Source organism: Eptatretus burgeri, chromosome 3 (genome assembly GCF_056783735.1).
Source record: "Eptatretus burgeri isolate ZD-2024b chromosome 3, Ebu_testis_v1, whole genome shotgun sequence".
Taxonomy (NCBI): domain Eukaryota; kingdom Metazoa; phylum Chordata; class Myxini; order Myxiniformes; family Myxinidae; genus Eptatretus; species Eptatretus burgeri.
In genome coordinates, this window is record NC_140963.1 from 62,884,033 (window position 1) to 62,903,700 (window position 19,668).

Sequence of the window (19,668 nt, forward strand, 5' to 3'; positions counted from 1 at the left end):
CTTACAACATCGGCAAAATGAGTACCAGCTTGCTGGGATGATTGAGCCATTCGAGTATCTTGCGTCGGAGTGGCGACCCATCCAGGACTGTGCCCAATAGCCCAGGAGACTGCTTAGGCAGCACCGATGCTCTGCACAGAGTATGGTCCCAATGGAATGGATTTGAACTTCACATTTTCCCATTGTGGCCATCCACATATTGTGTCCACAAATAAAGTGGAGGGTTATTGAGAAAATTTTAATTGAGAAGAGAATAAAATGGAAACGAGAGGATGGGGGACGAAAGTGAGACTACTGGAGTTTGGGAGGGAGAGGACATTGAGGAGATTGTAGAAGGGTTGAAATGATGGGGATACACTTTACTTAGAAAGCCTGGTGTTGGCTTAGTGGTTAGGGTGGCGGCTTGGGATCCCAGTGTCCTGAGTTCAAGCCCCGTTGGCTGCTGAATTAACACCAGGGGGTTGACTCAGCCTGTCATCCTTCCGAGGTCGGCGAAATGAGTACCAGTGTACTGGTCCCGGTGTATGCCCCGGTTAGAATAGGTGTACCATATCCCTGTGTGTCGTAAGAGGTGACCAGGGTTGGCGTCAGGAAGGGCATCCGGCCATAAAACATTGCCTCTCAAAAAGCCAAACCCCTGCACAGCAGGGAAAAATGGCTGTAAAAACGGTCATTTTTACACTTTACTTAGACCTACACGTCTCTTCAATCTCCCCCAAATCACCTTTCCCTTTTCACTCCTCCTACCTCAATACCTCGAGCCTTGACATATGGGCGACACGTGGGGGGGGGGGGGGGAATTTTAGTCCACCTTTTGGGATGTCGTATGTAGATATCCTCATTGCATTCTCCACCATGTGGTAAATGATTTGTACAGAATGATATGCAAGCACAAATATCAACAAACCTTTCTTATATTCTTTGATAGACCAGTGATCTGACTATCCCTCGATCATCAGTAGGCGTTTGGGTCTCGGGTGATGAGCACGTAGCTTCTCCGAGTTCTGTTATAAAGGGACCTTTTTGTATGCAGTCGAGGCTTGGGGAGGAGCGAGAACACAGAACGGATCAGGACACAACAGAATGGAAACAACAGCATAAAGACAGTGGGAGGGTGGTGGGCACAATGACAGGAGATCGATAGAGCCGCAAACTTTCTATCACAGGAGTGGAATGAAAAACTGGAAACGCTTGGGGAGGGTTAATGGGGGTAGAAAAATGATTGTGGATCTGAGATGTTGGTGAACGGCTGTCTTGAAGCCCTGGAGTGAAGAACGAAATCGAAGAGACTGTGGAAGTTGGTTCTACAGGTGGAAAGAAGAGGAACGAATGAGTGGAAGTGAGCAGTGAGCCTGGATTTTGGGATTTTCACCAGAAGGAGGTAATTACTGATGGACCATGTGCACCCTGCAGAAACCTAGGGAGGAACAGAGCACGGAAAGAGCAGAGTGTGAAAGACCAGAAAGGAGGTGGTAGAAGACAAAGACGACTGACCTTTCTGTGATGTGGAATTGATAGGCCCAGAGACTCGGCTTCATCAAGGGAGATTGCAATGATTTTGAAGACCTTTGTTTCCACGGCGTCAAGCTGAGCAAGGTGTGTGAGGCCGGGACACCAGCCCAGAGGGGAGAACAGTACAGTACCACATCATGCTGTGAAGGAAGGCCTTGTAAATCGTTAAAAGTATAGTTATGCCAATGAAAGACTTTGCATGACTGAGGATGCCCAGTCGGTGAATGACTTTGTGGAGGCCAACATAAAAATGTGGAGGCCAAAAATGATAATGGCTGATAGTGGAGAGAGAGAGAGAGACAGACACAGACAGACAGAACTTCAAGACTTCAACATGCAAATTGCCTTTTTATGTTTTTAAAATTGTACAAGTCTGGAGACGGCGATGGTTCACGAGCAATGTACACGGTTCGCCTTTTTAATTTTTTGACCTTCGAGGGGACGCCACGGGCAAACTGGCGGGAATCGGGAAAAACGTAAATGATGAAAGTTGTAGTACTCGAAGAGCACTACTTGCATACCAACTTTCATTTGAAACAGTTGAAAACCCAAGGAGCTCGATGCCCAATTTATTGATTTTTTTTGACACTTTCTAAGTTCGTGACCTTGTGACCTTGACCTTGGGACGAAAATGAAAAATCGAGCTCCGTGGGGCTATGCAGGTGCCATTGGGCTAACCAAATACCGAAATGTCTGCCAGATTCGACAAACCCCCAAGGAGAAGATGTAACTTGAAACCGGCTATCCCCTAAAAACACTTGTTTTTTGGGCGTGGCTCCACCCATAATGGGCACAGCATGCCCATTCTCCGGAAAACACAACTAGATCATGATACAAACCTCGCACCCTAATTTTATCAGGATCGGATCAAAACCCACGGAGCTATGCTCGGGACAGACAGACAGACAGACAGACACACACCCATAACGAATATAGTGGTCACTTATTGACTCGTAAACCAATACATCATCAATTTTCTGCCAGAGGTCAAGCATGGTGGAGCTTATTTCAACCTAAGCAAGTGTATCTGGCATAGACTTGCATTGAACTCAGCATGGCATTCACATTGAAATGGTAATCTGGCTTATTTGAAGCTGATGGAATCAACATCACGATTTGTGAATGGTTTGTTCCAGGAATCTTTATGTTGGTCCCAGGACTCCTGGTTGAATGGCATCCTGTGAGACTTCAAGCAATAATTTTGGTTTGAGCAAGTCGATGGTTCGGGTGATATAAATACTATGCAGGGGGAATAAAAAAATACAAATTTCTTTGGAATAAGTTTTCATCTCTCGGTCGACTCGTGTAATGATACGTTCTCTGGGCCTGCTTGTTTTGCATGGCCTTTTCCCAAGGCTTGGCCTGCATGGTGTAAAGGGAACAGAATGGCCGTGGGTTTCTTGTGTCTTTCTCGGTGCATCTCACAAAGCAGGCCTTCTTCCGTCGGACTCATCTGTCATGATTGTAGCGTGTGAGCTACGCAGGGCATGCAAGCCCGAAAACCCCACATGGACGCAGCATGCTGAGCTGAGAGATCGTTTCTGTGTGCATACTCAGGCGCTGGCTCAGCCTTCTGGCCTCTTACACCACGCTCTTGTAACCGATTGCATGCGCTGAGCCTCCGGGAATTGTCAATGACTGGCTTTGAGAATTCTGCTTTGGTGAAGGCATTTGCTGGACTGCTGTGCCACCCTTCCCTTTCCCCCTAAATTCCTTGTCCCATTCTGACTTTAGATACTTGAGAGCCATTTTTATTTTTGATGAAGTGGCAAATGATAAATGGGATAGGAGTCGGTGGAAAGCGAGGATGGGATTGGTTAACAGGTTGTTAAGGTGGGTAATAGACCCTCTATCACTCGCTCACTCGCTCAATCGCTCAATCGCTCACTCTCTCACTGTCCACTCTCACTCTCTCTCTCCCCCTCCCCCTCTCATGAACTAAGGCTCATAGAGGATCTTGTCCATGTATTACATGTAGGAAAAGGAAATGTTGAGACCTTGGTGTACTATTAGGACTACCTGTGGGATACAAAACATAAACTGTTCAGTCAGGCGAAGGGATGCCCTCCACCGAGTACCGTTCTAGTTTATTTTGAAAATGAGCACATGGTCGGGAATATAAGTCAATAATTCCCCTTTATCCACGACATACACGTGTGCCAACAAAACGGATCATCATTGTGCAGTTCTTATTGAGATATCTTAGACCCTGCACTCATGTGACACAAGAGAGACAATTGGGTAAAGCATGAGACATTTTCTCTGACCTGTGTGCTAAGCCCTGCAGAGCCTGCCATGTTCCTCGAGGTGGTTGCACAGCGCTGGAGGCCCTGCAATACCAGGAGGTGTTAGTTCCCCCATGATTGCAGTGGCGGGTGCCGAAAGCCCGCTCAATTCTATATTTATTACTTAGTTCATCAGCTACCCACCACAAACGGCCGTGAGGTTCATGACATTGACCCCCAATGTGCTGAGATGTTTTCACGGCTGTCCTCCATCACACCTGCGTCGTCCCTCCTCCAACCACGCAGCACCAAAGACAGCTCGAGTGCTTCGCCTCGATGGTGGTCAGAATGGGTGGATAGGCGAACCGATGACCTTGACCAGTAAACCAAAGCCATCCAGTCGTGAGTAAGCCGACTTTTATGGGCTCTTCCGGGTGCATAACCGTGCCTTCGGACCATCCTGATCCGCAAATTTGCATCGGCACTTTGGGTCGATTGACTGCTTTGCGTGGGGGTATGTATGAATTCTGATCCGTAAATTTGCATGTGCCCTTCCAACTGACTTGGTGCCTTTTGCGGTGGGTATATACGCCTTTTGATCCGCATTTTCCTGGGCTTTTGGAGCGCTATTCTTTCCCTGGTGTAACTGAGTCACCAGCGAGAGTTCTGTTTGGATGAGAGGGCATGAAAGATGAATGCAGGGAAGAAAACGAGTAAAATGAAGGGGTCCTGGGGTGAGAGAAATATTAGGGAAGGTTGACGCCCATCTATTAAGGCCTTGTCACACCTTGACGATTTAGCCAGCGTATGGCAACGTATCAAAATTTATCTAAAACGCTGGCGTACGCTGAACTATTGATGTTTTTTTCAGTTTTGGGCGTATAATAACGAGTTGGACATATGCATAACGTATTAGTAACGTACACAGAACGTTTCGATAACTTATAGATAACTTATACCAATGAATGCTGAGCGTGTTGTTGGCGTTCACAACTTATGCCCAACGATAGTCTAACTTATGCATAGCGCGGCGGTGTATCGCCGACGATCACGTGGCGTAGCCTATTAAAAGGCTGCCGCTCGACGATTCAAATCATAACCGCACTAGACATCGAAGTGTCTACTCACCATGGAGTCTGAAACACTGACGGGTTCCTCCTGTGAACCCCATTTTTATATACCAATTCCCCTAAACGCTGCCAATACGCCATTATACGGTAGCTGTAAGTTAGAAACACGTTCAGTAAGTTCTGTGGTCGTCCGGAAGACGTCAAATACGTCAATATGTGTTGGAGATACGTTACACATAGGTTCAAAGCACGTTACTCATAGGTTAGAAATAAGTTTCGGGTAAGCTAGACACGGTCTAACATCAACTAACATCCGCTAATGGAAATCGCCCGTACCATTATCTCTGAAACAAGGCAAGCTGTTTGAATTTTGTTTGCGGGAATCAAGCCGGGCATTAGCACAGATAATTTATCGCAAACCTGATACATCACAATGACGTCATATTCGTTTTTATGACGTCATCATTAAGAGGACGAGGATCTTAGCTCATTTGAGATTGTTTCTACAGCCTCTAAAACTTTTATTTTATTTCAGTTGAATTGCATACTTCAATGCTGGAGAACACAAATCGTCTTCTTGGCACTCACAAACCTTCCGTTTAGCAGTGCAGTACTTGGAAAAATAATTATGCTGTCTCATGCCCTGAGGGCAAAGTGAGATTCAGCATTCATACCTACTCGTGCCCTGAGGGCAGAGTAACTGTGAGATCATTGAGATTCAGCATTCAGACAAATATGACAGCACCTAGCGCAAATACAAAATGCAAATCAACAGTTGAGAAGACCCTTCCCATGTCCTTTCTCAAGACTGCGTGGGAAGAGGATTCCATGAACTCTCTAGTTTTGTTCTGCATGGAGGGTCAAAGGCTCGTGGAGGATTTGCAACACAAATCACACATACACGTAGACAAATGCACGACATTGAGGCAATGCTGTACGAGTACGGTACTTGACCTCCAAACACAGCTGCTGGGTTTTTCAGAAATTACATCACTTCCTGGGCACTCTGGTTTCCGGCGATGGCATCGACATGAAGTCTCTTTTCTCTCTGCACTCAGCAGTGCAATTGAGGAGAAATTTCCTCCTCATCATGGATGCCAACCTATGGTTGTTTATCCATGCTCTATCCTTTTTTTCAATGCTGAACTTCAAGTAAGGAAGCAGTCTTTGGTTTGACTTGGCCACGGTCGGAATTGAACCCCTGACCTCCCATACTCGGAACAGATGCTCGAACCATTTATGTTACATCGTCTGGTAGTATAAAGACAGCTTTGTTGTATATATTAATTGTTTTGAGTAAATTTTAAATTGTGGCAAAACTACATTTTACTGCCATGTAAAAGATGATGCACAGGGCGAATACAATGCAAATTTGGTGCATTCGTTTGATTTTGTGCTGTTTGTGCAAATGTTGATTGTATCACACAGGCTTTTGTCCTTCTGCAGGCTTTTGGGAATGCCAAGACTGCATACAACAACAATTCCAGTCGTTTTGGAAAGTTTATCCAAGTTAACTACTGGGATAATGGCACCGTGAGAGGGTGAGTGTAATTTACCTGTGTGGATGTGAAAACATTAGGTATTCAATGCCAAAGACATTGTTATTTGAAACAGTTGGACTTTTATTATTGACCTCTAGATTTGAATTTAACTTTAGAGGCAATCTTTTTTTTTCATACACGCATCTTTAGGGGTGCGTTTGATGTAACCAAATTTGAATGTAAAATGTGTATTATGTTCCACGCATGTCTTGCCTCAAGCACATTCATGTGTCGCATCATGCATGTCTATTATCCACCCATGTCTTGCATTATGCATATTTACGCTACACCCATGTGTGGCGTGATCTCCACTGCCAGCGGGTGAGAGCAACTCTTCCCCGTTCTGGCAGGACATGTAGTTTTGTGGAAAAGGCACAGTTTTTACCGACGCACTTAGTGTTTTAAACTTTAAAAAAAATTAAGTAATTTGAAACTCTGCAAGTGTAGGTAAAACTAACTGCCTGTAGCATTCTTATTCAAGAATCGGGACACGTAGGCTGTTCCGGGATAGCAAAAACCTGATTTCAGGCTCGACTCGCCGCCGGGATGAAGCAGAGCTGCCATGTCGAGCTCACTTCATACTCGGTCTATTGCTGGTTTGTCCAACTCTTCCAGGTCTTCCCTCTTGTTGAAGGTCAAAGCAGCAGCAGCCGAGGCCTCTGTCAGTGCTGCCATGGGATGTAAATCGGACGAAGCCCGATTGCTACTCGAAGAGTAACAGGTGCAGCAGCAGTCATTTCAGACAGACCTCCTTTCATCAGCAATCAATGCTGCAGCACCAGCATCCATGGAAAACTCATCGATATTTAACGTGTCCAACAGGCAAGTTCTCTCTGTTCAGTATGACATGATGCCAGCTCCTGGTCTATCGTACACAACTCACCAGACACCAACTAATGCCTTATGCACAACCTTCTTGTCATCGTGCATCTCTAATGCTCCATGTCATGGCTGCACATCGACGCCACTGTGTTAACGTGCCCCGTTCTGAACTCGTGGGTCACAAACCTGGTTCCGGTTATGACCGGTATCCCACCTTGTATACTGACCTTGCATCGCCATCCAGTGGGATTACAAGCGACAACCAACTGAGTTATTTCTCATCAAATCCAATGTACACCCATGTTGACCCACATATGCTGCGAGGACATACAACAAAATCCAGCAACAATAATACCAGCATCTATCCATTCACTATTGGGTTGAGAAGTCAAGCCATCAATCATGCCAACAGTGATGCCTGCCATGCAGAACTGTGCAAATATTTGTCTCGTTGAGACTTGTTTTCAAATAAGAGTTCTGTGTTTGACGATAAGCCTGAGAAATTCAGGACATGGTGTGTGGCCTTCCACAACATGATTAGAGGAGTACCACTAGCATCTAATGAACAGCTTAACCTCATGCTTCAACATATGGCTGATGGTTCAGAATCCAAAGCGCTTGTAGAACGTCTCAACCGAGTCTACATTTGTAACGCTGATGTCAGTTTGGAGCAGGTCTGGTATCACTTTCAAAAAAAAATTGGCAGCGATGAAGCAGTTACACAATTACTGCAAAACAAGCTGGAACTTTTGCCTCAAGTCTCTCTTCATGACCGCAAAACTTTGCAGAAGCTCAGCAACACCATCAAGGAAATGGAGGTTGCCAAAAACGATGGTTCCCTTCCCGGACTGTCATCTTTGGAGACATCTCTGTTCCTCAAACCAATCATAGCAAAGCTTCAACCTGACCTTGTGGATCGTTGGCGGATAGATTCACCCATCCATTTGGACCATACTCTGGACAGAGCATTGGTACTGCCGAAGCAGCCTCCTGGGCTATTGGGCACAATCCTGGACGGGTTATCACTCTGACACAGGATACTCGAATGACTCAATCATCCCAGCAAGCTGGTACTCATTTTGCCAACCTCAGAAGGATGACAGGCTGAGTCAACCCCAACGGGTGAATTGTTGCCACAGATTGTCGAGCAACGGACTGCAGCAGTCAGGTCGCCTTTTGAAAATCAGCACACTGGTCATCGAATGGAAGATCCGCAACAATTCTGCCCTATTCACAGGACCAATTAACATTCCCTTGCACATTGCAGAACATTCAAAGTAAAAACATTGCAATCCAGACTCATCCTTCTTAACCAATGGAAAATATGTACCAGATGTGCTCTGTCAACTAACCAGTCAGCCAAGGAGTGTCAAGTAAAATTATGTTGTTCTCACTGCGACAGCACCCGTCATTGCTCAGCACTTCATAATGCCACTTGTGCTACCCTCGACGGGCCGGCAGAGAGGCAATTCATCAGGGACTCTTCAAATCCTGAGAGCGTGTCGGATGGGCTTCGAAAGCATGGCGAGGAGCGACCCTAGGTGATTAACAGGTGTACGGACATTTGTAATAGTAATGGATCCAATGGAAGGTCTTGTTCCAAAATCTGTCTTGTTAAACTATTCATCGCTGGTAATCCTGAAAACTTTCTGAAAACTTCTGCTGCGTTGGATGACCTGTCAAATCAGTGTCTGGGCCACAACAAACTCTTTGACGACGTTAACGTGCCAAATAATCGAGTTCCCTATGAACTCAAAACCTGGTCTGGAATGATGACAGCCAGTGGTCGACATGTCGGGAAACTAGTCATCAAATCTTTCAATGGAATCATCTACCTGCCGCTTGTGGAACTAACCAACGGTTATGTGGACTAACCAACAAATTGCTATGCCTTATAATTCCTCTGAGATTCCAAAAACGGAGGTCACAAGGCTCTACACACATGTACATCCTTCCGCTGAAATGTTTCCCGAACGTGACCCAGAAGCACCCATCTTACTGTTAATTGCATGAGATACGCCTCAGCTGCTTAAGGTCAGAGAGTCTCAAAATGGACTACCTAATGCTCCATGGGCACAGCATATGGACCTTGGAGGGGTGATAATTGGTGATTTATGTCTGGATGGCGTCCATAGCCCTGAACGAGTGGAGGCCTATCGTACCCACATTCTTGACAATGAAGGATCATCAGTCTGCTCGCCATGCCCTAATCGTGTCACTGTCAAGGACGTCATCCTGCCACATCGTCATGTCCCTTCAGGTCAGCTCTTCGGGAGATCCTGTGACCACGGGGTCAGCAGTCACATCTTTAAGTGAACAAGGAATGATGACAAGCCAGGTTGCTCCGTGGAAGACAACTGGTTTTTTTTTGTGATCATGGAGGATGGATTCATCAGGAATGACAATGGCAATTGGATGGCTCCGTTACCCTTCCAAGACGATGTAAAACTTCCAGACAATCGACCTTTGCAATCAACCGCTTAAAGTCCCTTTGCTTGCTTCTGAATAGGAAATCGGCCTTTAAACATCAGTACGTGGACTTCATGGCAAAACTCTTTTCCAAATACATGCTGAGTCTCTTGAACCAGGAACAGAGGCAAAATGCTATTCCTTATATATCTTCCTCACTTTGCTTTATTCTATACATGCAAACTGGACAATATTTGTGTGGTGTTCAACAGCAGTGCCACCTATCATGATGTTCAACGGCAGTCACTAAATATAGTACAACTTCCTGGTCCAGACCTCGTCCACAGTCTCCTCGGGGTATTGGTTCACTTTCGACAGGAAACCTTCGCCATTGTGGCCAACCATGTTCAAAGGATCCATAAGAGCACATCACCTCCTCAATGGTACTATGTGACAACTGACATTAACCCGGCTGACCTGGCCACTCACTCCATAAAAAGCCTATGACCTGATGGAGTCATTATGGCTGTCTGTGCCAAGGTGTCTTGGGGATTCCGAACTACCCATTAAACCCACTTTGCCTGTTGTGAAGTTGGCTAATGAACCAGAGTTCCATTCCATAGCCGTATTAGCTACCAAGCATGAATGTTCATTAAGAACACAATGCTTCACACGTTTCTCGAAGTGGAAGTTCAAGATGACGCCTCTTCGTGCACCACCAGGTGATTTTGGTCATCCTGCAGACATATTCTGCTGTCAGGAGCGACGTGTACAGCATTTGGCAAATACCTTCTGGTCACGATGGCGCAGCCCCATTCTGGTCAATACAAGAATATTGTTACGGCTGTGGAAATTCACAAACCACCATCCAGGTCCCGTAGGTGAGATATCTCTTAAGTACATGTGTAGTTAGCCCCAAACCCGTTGTTTAGAGGGAATAAATGTGATTCATTCGGGCTGCGACGCTTTGAGTCAGTCGTTTTTTCTTTCTCTATCTTTTATTTCAAATAAAAAACAACGAGGAAGCTTGGTGGGCTTTTCGCGCCATTCTTCTCCGCACTTGGTGTGAGGGGAGAGAAGCGAGGGGAGGGCAGCTGGCGCTCGATTGGTGGATGCGTGGTGTGACGCGGCCTAGGAGGAGGAACGCCCCTCTTCGAGACCTTTCTCGAAGCGCCTCGAAGGGGGGTGGAGCAAAGAACGGGGCGGAGAAACAGGGCGGAGGTCAGAGGATATAAAAGTCGGAGACGGGGGAAGCAGTTTGGTAGATGCTCTTGCTTGGTAGATGCTCTTGCTTAGGGGATGCTCTTGCTCGGTGGATATACTTGCTTCGTGGTTGCTCTCGCCTTCCGACTCGCTCGTCCTGGTGGCCGCTAGTGGGGTCTTTTGTGGGACAGTTGCAAGACCCCGCTGGCGGGAAGGAGTGTACGCCATTCCCCTCTCCCGACTTCGGGCATCCACGTTTCCCCCCCCCCCCCATCCGCGCTGGCATAGTACCGAACACTCGTTCCGTGGCGTCGAGTGGCCAACACGTGCAGGCGCGAAGAACGCAGGAGAGGACTCGCCTACCACGCCAGGGCACGGAGTCGCGGCCAGGCAGGACCACGTCGACGGACGTCGGAGAGGGACTCGACACGCTCAGGGAAGTCGCGACTTCCATTCCTTTTGGGTTCTGTGTAAACGTGTGTGTGTGTGGCATCAGTCTGGTGAAGTAAAATTGTATAAGTGTTCTGTGTTGTAAATCATATTCGGTTGTAGCTCTGCATCGTTCCTTGCTTGTGTTTCTTTACGGTAATTGTAAATACGTGTATTGCTTTTATTGTATCCCTGTGACTGTAATATACGTACCTTCCGTGCTTCCGTATTAAATGTGCTTGTCTGATTGTTCCCCGTTTCGCTGCATCCTTTCCTTCGTTTGAATCTCCATCTTTCTTCACGCAACGGGTTCGTCGTGGGCTTAATACGCCCGATAATTAATCAGAACCGTCGAGGCCGACGATAACACCGCTCGGTTATCCCGATAGCACGGAACGGACCGCTTAAGCGGCCCGTGTCCAGAGTCGACCTGTGGCGAGGTGCGATCGCCCGGTTTACCATCCGCGTGGGTACTTAGGTAGGTCGAGTTTGGCGAACAACCCTATCCCATGCGGGTGGCCGATTGGCACGACCGTGGTGAGGCCGAAAGGCCCACCCGTGACTAGCTCCCGGCATTAGTCCGAGAGGGTCACGACAGAATTGTCCGTCCGGTGGGCGACGTGCCGCGATTCGAGTCACGTGGCCGATCGCACGCCGGCGGGCGCGAATTCGCAACAATATCTTCCGACCCTGCAGCCCCATACGTGGTGGCAAGTCAAGAAATGCAGCCTTTGTGGCAGTGATATCATTCTCCTGAAGGCAGATGTGCACATGAACAACCAGCGCTATTGATGTGGGATTGAGACATTGCACAGTGCAGGTGGTTGGGTTCAAAAAGAGCGAATCCACACCATGAAGGACGGCAAGCCCCATATCTACCTGCGACCCATAACTAAGGTCGTACTGTTTATACCAGCAGGGGAAGTGTGAATTCCTTCATTTTTTTTCGATTGATTGTGAATTTCATATTCTGTTATTTTCCACCAAGATCCCTATCTGTTTTGCCATAGTCTGATCCATTAATTTATTGACTGTATTCAGTTTATTTCATTTTTGACAAATGTTCAACATTTTTGATAATGTTCAACAACAATTTGACAACGTTTCAAGCCAAGGTGGCTACCCTGGTTCTCATGTTCGCATAATTATCTTTGCTCAATCAATTGCTGTTGTGGTTTACATAAAAACCAGGTGAGGAGTGTGATGTAACCAAGTTTGAATGTAAAATGTATATTATGTTCCACACATGGCTTGGATCATGCATATCAATGTTTCGCCTCATACGTGTTTGTGCTTTGCCCATGTGCGGCATCGTCTCCGCGACAAGCGGGCAAGAGTGACTCTTCCCCGGGATGTGTGGTTTTGTGGGGAAGGCATGGTTTATACAGACGCATTTGTAGTACCATATTTTAAATTAAAGAAAAGGTGATTTGAAACTCTGCAAGGGTTAGTTAAACTTCCTGGAGCATTATTATTCAAGAATCGGGACATTTAGGCCATTCCAGCATCGTGGGAGGCTCTTCTAATTTTATATTAAGAAAAGGAAGGGAATGAGGGAGGACAGAAGGAAGAGAGTGGAGGATATAGGAGTATAAGAATAGTGGGGAGAGAAGGAATAGGAAGTTGGAGGGCAATAAGCCAAAGGGAAACCGACGAAAGGGGAACATCTGGAGGTGGGGATCAAATATTCCACCGTATTTGCTTTGCTTTAATAGAACAATATTTAAATATGCAACAGTTACTACTACTACTACTACTACTACTACTACTACTACTACTACTACTACTACTACTACTACTACTACTACTACTACTATTGCTACTTTTTTAATGGCCCCAAATATATCCACCTTTTTGTGGGGTCGACCGTGGAACAATTTTGGCGCAAGTCTTTCATCAACTGGCTCGCCGGACCTGACTTTCGACAAGCTGATTTGAGCAGAAATTTGTGATATGTTCAGGGTGCTGGCAATAACTCATTTATTCTTCACAAATTACACCGTGGGATCTTTAACGTCCATGTGCTGATGCTAACAGACGGGACACCCGCAGGTTATCGTCCATCTGAGCGATGACCTTCTGTGTTGCAACGTCCTGCCTGTGAAGCACCAATCGGGCTGGGTTTAGTGTGGTTGGAAATTGATCGCAGCCTATGCACAATCCTATCGGACTGGCAGTCCCCAATGAAGGCTGAAATGTTTGGCAGTCACTGCTTTGTTTGACCAAACTTTTTACAGAGTCACTGCTTTGTTTGCTCTCCCCTCTGGGCTGGCTCCCCTTGCTCAGCTTGATGCCATGGACACCGAGGCCTTCAAGATCATTGCAATCCCCCACGTTGAAGATGAGTCTGTGGGCTTATCACTTTCCCATCGCAGACAGGTCGGTGATCTCTCTGTCTTCTACCACCTCCTTTCTGGTCTTGAACCCTTTGCTCTTTATACGCTCTGTCTTCCCCCGTCCCTCCCCAAGTTTCTGCAGGACGTACTCAGTCCACCATCAACCCCCTTCTGGTAAAACCCCCAAAATCCAGAATCGCTGCTCACCTCCACTCGTTCATTCCTCTTTTTTTTTTCCTGCATGAAGAATCAACTTTCTCATTCTTCTCTTCAGGTCTTTAAGATAGCTGTTCATCCCCGTCTCAGATCCTGTCCTCGTATCTCGCTCTTCCAAGAGCCTTGACCTTGTATGCAAAAAATTAAAAAATAAAAAAATACAAAAAATATATATATATAAAACTCTTTTCTAGTTTGATGTGCAGATTTTGCATTTTGTGTTTCCACTTTTTAGTGTGTTATTTATTCGCATTATTACCGACTTGATGATTAAGTATATTACTCTATTTTTATATATATATATTACTTTTATATATTATTTTTTATATATTTTATATATATTTTATATATTATTACTCTATATTATATATATATTTATATATCTATATATTACTCTATTAAGTATATTTTTGCCAACGCAGCAGTATGTTAATGTTTGATACTGTCATAATATTGGAATTCAACCCATGAGCACTTAAGAGATATCTTGTTTCTTCCAAAAAAAAAAAAACCTGTGAAACCACCTTTGAGCTGCAGCGATTTGATCCGTAAAGACGGTCCAAGTTTTCACACATTGCTCATGAGTTGATTTGTTGAACTCGAACCAAACATCATTCCGTTTGCACTTTGCAGCGCCGTTGTGGAGAAATATCTTCTCGAGAAGTCTCGCCTTGTGTCTCAAGAAAAACGCGAAAGGTATTTTCCAATTTACAAAGGGCGTCTTAAGATTACCGATCTTTATCTCTAAATGGCCGGCTTAATACAGATTGGGAAGCTAAACGGGTAAGTCTTCAGCATTTGATTGCCTCCTTACTTTTGATGAATTTATTTTGAGTTGAAATTGATGCCTCTTCAAAGTATATTATAGTCATTGTATCGGGCAAGGAAGCTGCCAAAAATGAATCTTCAGAAATGGGAAAAAAAAGTGTTAACATTGTTACGAGCCTTGTAGCATTCTGTACCACGGGAAGAAGAGCGTTGTGTCAGCTCATTAGCTACACCTCTACACTGTAGTCCATTTTATGCATGTTCGAACTTTATTTGGGAGCCCTTCAAAAAATACCTGGCCATCGTATGCCAGTCACATTGCAAAATTCTACATTTATACATTCAGTTCTTCTGTGAAAGGCAATGGCAATCTACCCCATGCACTTCATGTCCATAGGAAACGACATTGACGGCGTCCACTCCCTTATCGCAGAATGTAACTCGAGTTTTTCATCTACCTGGCAGAAATTACCATGTGTTCTACTACCTACTGGCTGGGATGAGTGAGGACGAAAAAGCTGCACTGCATCTCTCCCACCCGAGTGCTTACACCTACCTCACTCATGTAAGGCTATTTCATTCTCCTCGATGCAGTACCCCCCCCCCCTGCTGGCTCATACGTGTCGGTTTTCATGATGTTCATCTTTGTAAAGTGTCACCGTGAGAGAGAAAAAAAAGAGATAAAGACAATTGACACCGTGATTAACTTTTGTAACATAGGTGAACGTAGGTTTCAGCTTTGTCGGGGCTCGGTATGGCCGTGTAAAATGTTTCAGCGATGTCGGGGCCATCATCGAGGACTTGCCATTGTCTTGGAGAAGTCGACTCGACACAAATGTTTAACATCTGCTGGATGAGTTGAATGGCAACGGTTTGTCCTTCTACATCTTCAAATAATATCACCAGAGAGAAGTTGATAATGCGTGGTGTTAACAAAAGGATGAAATGGATATCGTTCAATTATGACGAGACGCACAAAAATCAAATCAATTGCAAAATATCAGAGTTTAAGTATTCCAAATCTGTAATTGGTCACACTGCTTTAATTAAAGACTGTGCATGTTGTGAGTAAACTTTGTTCCCACGTGTGGTATGCTCTCATCGATGGAGTACCGTTCATTCTCTCTGTCCACTCTCTTCCTCATGGAATTGAACCGTCTCTTACTCTGATTGATACAAGCTCGATCTTGTTCGACATCCCATGTCGTTTGTTTTTGTCCATCGCACACTCTCGCCAGTCTTTCAGTCCTTCCTCACATACCAACCACACCCTAAACCTCCTCTTTTTGATGCAATCTTTCCAATGCATTCTTGGCCTGCCTCCTCCTTCACCTTCCATCCACCACGCATCACTCCGCTCTCTTTGCCAGCCTAACTTCAGCCTCGCTTGACCACGTAGCCTGCCAAAAAATTTTCACTTCCACCAATTTCCTCATTCGATGTTTCTCAATTCAAGTCTCTCTTCTCATTATTTCTCACCACAGATCTTTTGCTGCTGTTTCCATGTCACTGCATCCATCCGTAAGCTGTGCGAACACGCCGCTATCACATATTGTTCCGAGATTCTTCCTGTAACTTTATTGGAAATCTTCCTGTCTGGCACAGTTCCCTCTGCGTTCCTCCATGTCATTGCCCGAGGTTGGATCCTCCATCGTTTTCCTCAATGTCCACTCTTCCATTCTGGCTCACTCTCACCCCCAAGTTCGCAAAGCTTTACACTCGCTTCATCCCATTCCGATCGACGCGCGTCATCTTGGTTCTCACTGATTTGCCCGTTGCGCATCCCTTCCATCTTCTCCAAGTTCGTCCTCGCTCTCCGTCCACCCAAAAGCTGATGTGGCAAATGGCTCGCTTCTCATCACACGTCCTTCAGGGTTTGGTTTGAAATGTGCTCTTGTGGAGTTGAGCTCGAACTCGGTGTTAAGAGAAGGGATTTTCATCTTTGGTATTTAACGCATGCCGTTCACACATTTAACGATAACATTGGGCTGTTTGTCTTTGTAGTGAATGGTGCATACATTCTTTAAGCAGAGCTTCAAAACTGCTTTCAGTGTGTACCACAACGACTTCTTTAACGGCCCTTCCCATCGTCGGGTAGGGTTGGCCGGGGAACATTTTTGGCCCAAGACTTTCACGAACCAGCTGGTCGGTCTTCATGTTCGACCGACGGCGATTTGGGCAGGAATTTTGCAAAATGTTCAGAGTGCCGGCAATAACTCGCATACTCCTCGCGGAAGACACCTGTGGGATCTTTTAACGTCCACCAGCTAATGCTAGCAGATGGGGGTACCCGTTTGATGTCCCTCTGACGGACGGTACACCCGGTGATGCAACGCCCTGCCCGTGAAGCACCAATCTGATAGTTTAGAGTCAGGTTGGGTCTCAAGTTCGTACCAGACAGCTTCAAGGTAAGTGTGCTCCCTCCACATCATCCCCTCTGAGTAAAACTGCTTTGTCTGATGTATCCATTTGGAAACACAGATACTTATTAATTGTACTGAAATGAAGGGGGGGGTTAGGGGGTAGGGGGAGAGGAGATCTAAGCCTGTCGCCCCATCTTCTAGCATTTCCTTGTGGAAGTTAAGTGCCTCATGCCACTTTCTGTCAACAGGAGTCCATTTTGCATTGGTGCCTCCATCTATCTAAATTACATATTGCTTCTCCAATTACTGGAGTAAAAGTGGTGGCAAACCATACAGCTTTGCCTGGAAACCGCAGTTGATTGAAAATGCTGAAATGGAATCGATAACACCATGATGTGTTCACAAAGGGTGTGAGTTTTACCCTTTCATTGTTGTCCACATGGGTACCTTTTCCTCCCATCTTCTCGTCTACACTTCCTCTCTTTTTGTCTCTTTATCGCCTCTTCTCGGTCATCATTGTCTTAATGATACGAGTTCCCTCACAAGGAACTTCACCGCAGCATGAGGCTGTTGGGCCCTCAACCCTGTGCGATGGTTGCCAACCTATGGTTGTCAGTTCTCTCTCCTTTTTAAATGCTGAGCGTCAAACAAGGAAGCAGCACATACCATTCTTAGTCTTTGGTGTGACTCAGCCAGGGTTCGAACTACCGCCCTCCCACACTCGGAGCAGATGCTCCAACCATCACGGCACGAGTTCTTAAATCCTTTGTCCCAGCATTCTTGCATTTTATGGAGATGGCCCCTCATGACATTATTGCACCCTTTATATGTACGGCATCGGTATCAAACGATTCAATCCCATGACTGAGTGGTGTAAACACATCTTGCGTCCACGTGAAGAGTGAAGGATCATCTCGGCATGCTTGTGCAAAATGGACATGTGCAACCGAGCAGCTTTGTGTGATTGTTTTTCTCATTCCACTTGAACAGAAGGAGAGACATGGCCACCCCAACGTTAACGGACAAGATACTGCAGAGATGGTGAGGTTACGTGAAAAATGGAGTGGGGGTGGTGGTGGTTGTAGGGGTGGGGGATAAGCTGGGTACGATGTTTGTCGGTTTATGACATCAAGGTTTGATGGAGTGGAGGTGGTAATAAAGCTCGTACATGGAAATGTTGTATTGGTATGCATGCACGCACATCGACATTTTACATCTGTTTCAGATTTCCCTCATGTGTCTTTAATGTGACGACGCTTGAACAGGTGGTTCCCAGCATGTGAGATTACTTGTATGCCTGGTGTTGGCTTAATGGCTTGGGTGGAAGGCTTGGGATCTGAGGGTCCTGAGTTCAAATCCCACTTCACCGTTGAATTAATACCAGGTGTGGTTGACTCACCCTGTCATCCTTCCGTGGTCGGCAAAATGAGTACCAGCTTGCTGGGATGATTGATCCATTTGAGTGTCCTGCGTCAGAGTGGTGACCCGTCCAGGATTGTGCCCGATAGCCCAGGAGACTGCGTTGGCAGCGCCGATGCTCTGCACAGAGTATGGTCCTGATGGATGGACTTGGATGGAGATCAATTGTTGTGGCCTCCAATCCATCTGATGTCTGACCAGAATTATCTATCATTCTGTTTGCAATTATTGGCAGAATTTAATTCCAAATATGAAATTTTTTTTCTCACGTTCATTCATTTATTTTTCATGTTTTTGTTATCACTGCTTTTCAATTTGGATCTGCAATGTACCATTAGATCTTTAGGCAGAAAATGCACCACTGGATCATTTGTACTATAATTGCTGAGCTGTTGGTTCTGCTACACGACCCTTACAAAATCCTCATGAGATCTGATGAGATTCTCATCAGATTTCTATCAGAACTCTTGAGAAATGAAAGGAGGTTTTTGTGATGGAATTTTTCATTTATCAGACTGTGTTGTCTGAGAGAATTCATCACATTGGTTGTCGTCTGAATACTTGATTGCCTTGGTATTTGTCTAATAAACTCTTAATTAAATCGCTTATTAAAGTTACCGTACCATTCAGAACTTGGGGGCTGGAGACAGTGAGGAACTGAAGCATGACTATGAGCGTCTCAAACTGGCGATGGAGATGGTTGGTTTTCTGCCAGAGACGTGCAAACAGTGAGTGTTCCTGGAATCCTTTCTTATTATCTTCCCTTCATCCTCATCTCCCCTATTATTACCTTCCCCTTCATCCTCATCCTCCTCCCATTGCTATCTTCACTCTGCAATCCATGACCCCTTGTGCTCTCCAGGGTCATCGAATATGTCACAATTATTTATTGATGGTGTCAGTGAAATATTGCACTTTGTACCTAATCATGTCCTTGTTGATTTCATGTCGGACTGCACACTCGCCTCTGAGCTGTCTCGCCTGGGTCGGAATCTGAGCCCAGCTGTAAACCAGCTGTTTGTGCCGTCCCTCGGATGGACGTTAAACTGGGCGTCCCGTCTGCCAACATTAGCTCGTGGATGTTAAAGATCCCATGGTGTCTTGCTCGGCGAAGAGAAGACTCTGAACAAATTGCAAATTCCTGCCACGTTCAGTCATGTAACCTGTGATGGTGTTGATCTGTCCGGGAACGTCCTCCTAATTCCCATCTTCCTCTTCAAATCTCCCACCAGCCTCTTTCTTCCTTATTCAAATTGATGTTTTCTCAAAACCCATCCTCCCTGCTTATTTTTTTTGTTTTATTTTTGCTCCTGTCAAACAAATTGTCGTGATTTCTATTTCCCCCAAAGTTTGGT

The 19,668-nt window shown here is 45.6% G+C and overlaps 1 protein-coding gene across 2 annotated transcripts in view; it reads left to right on the plus strand.

The window, feature by feature from the left end:
* Positions 1 to 19,668, plus strand: part of LOC147030051 (unconventional myosin-IXb-like) — a 189,862-nt gene that overhangs the window by 53,815 nt on the left and 116,379 nt on the right. For both annotated transcript variants that reach the window (XM_085873751.1, XM_085873752.1), the window contains exons 6-10: positions 6,254 to 6,348; positions 14,397 to 14,459; positions 14,997 to 15,096; positions 17,885 to 17,935; positions 18,944 to 19,041. In XM_085873751.1, coding sequence (XP_085729877.1) covers positions 6,254 to 6,348; positions 14,397 to 14,459; positions 14,997 to 15,096; positions 17,885 to 17,935; positions 18,944 to 19,041 — 407 coding nt within the window. The remainder of the gene's footprint in view (positions 1 to 6,253; positions 6,349 to 14,396; positions 14,460 to 14,996; positions 15,097 to 17,884; positions 17,936 to 18,943; positions 19,042 to 19,668) is intronic.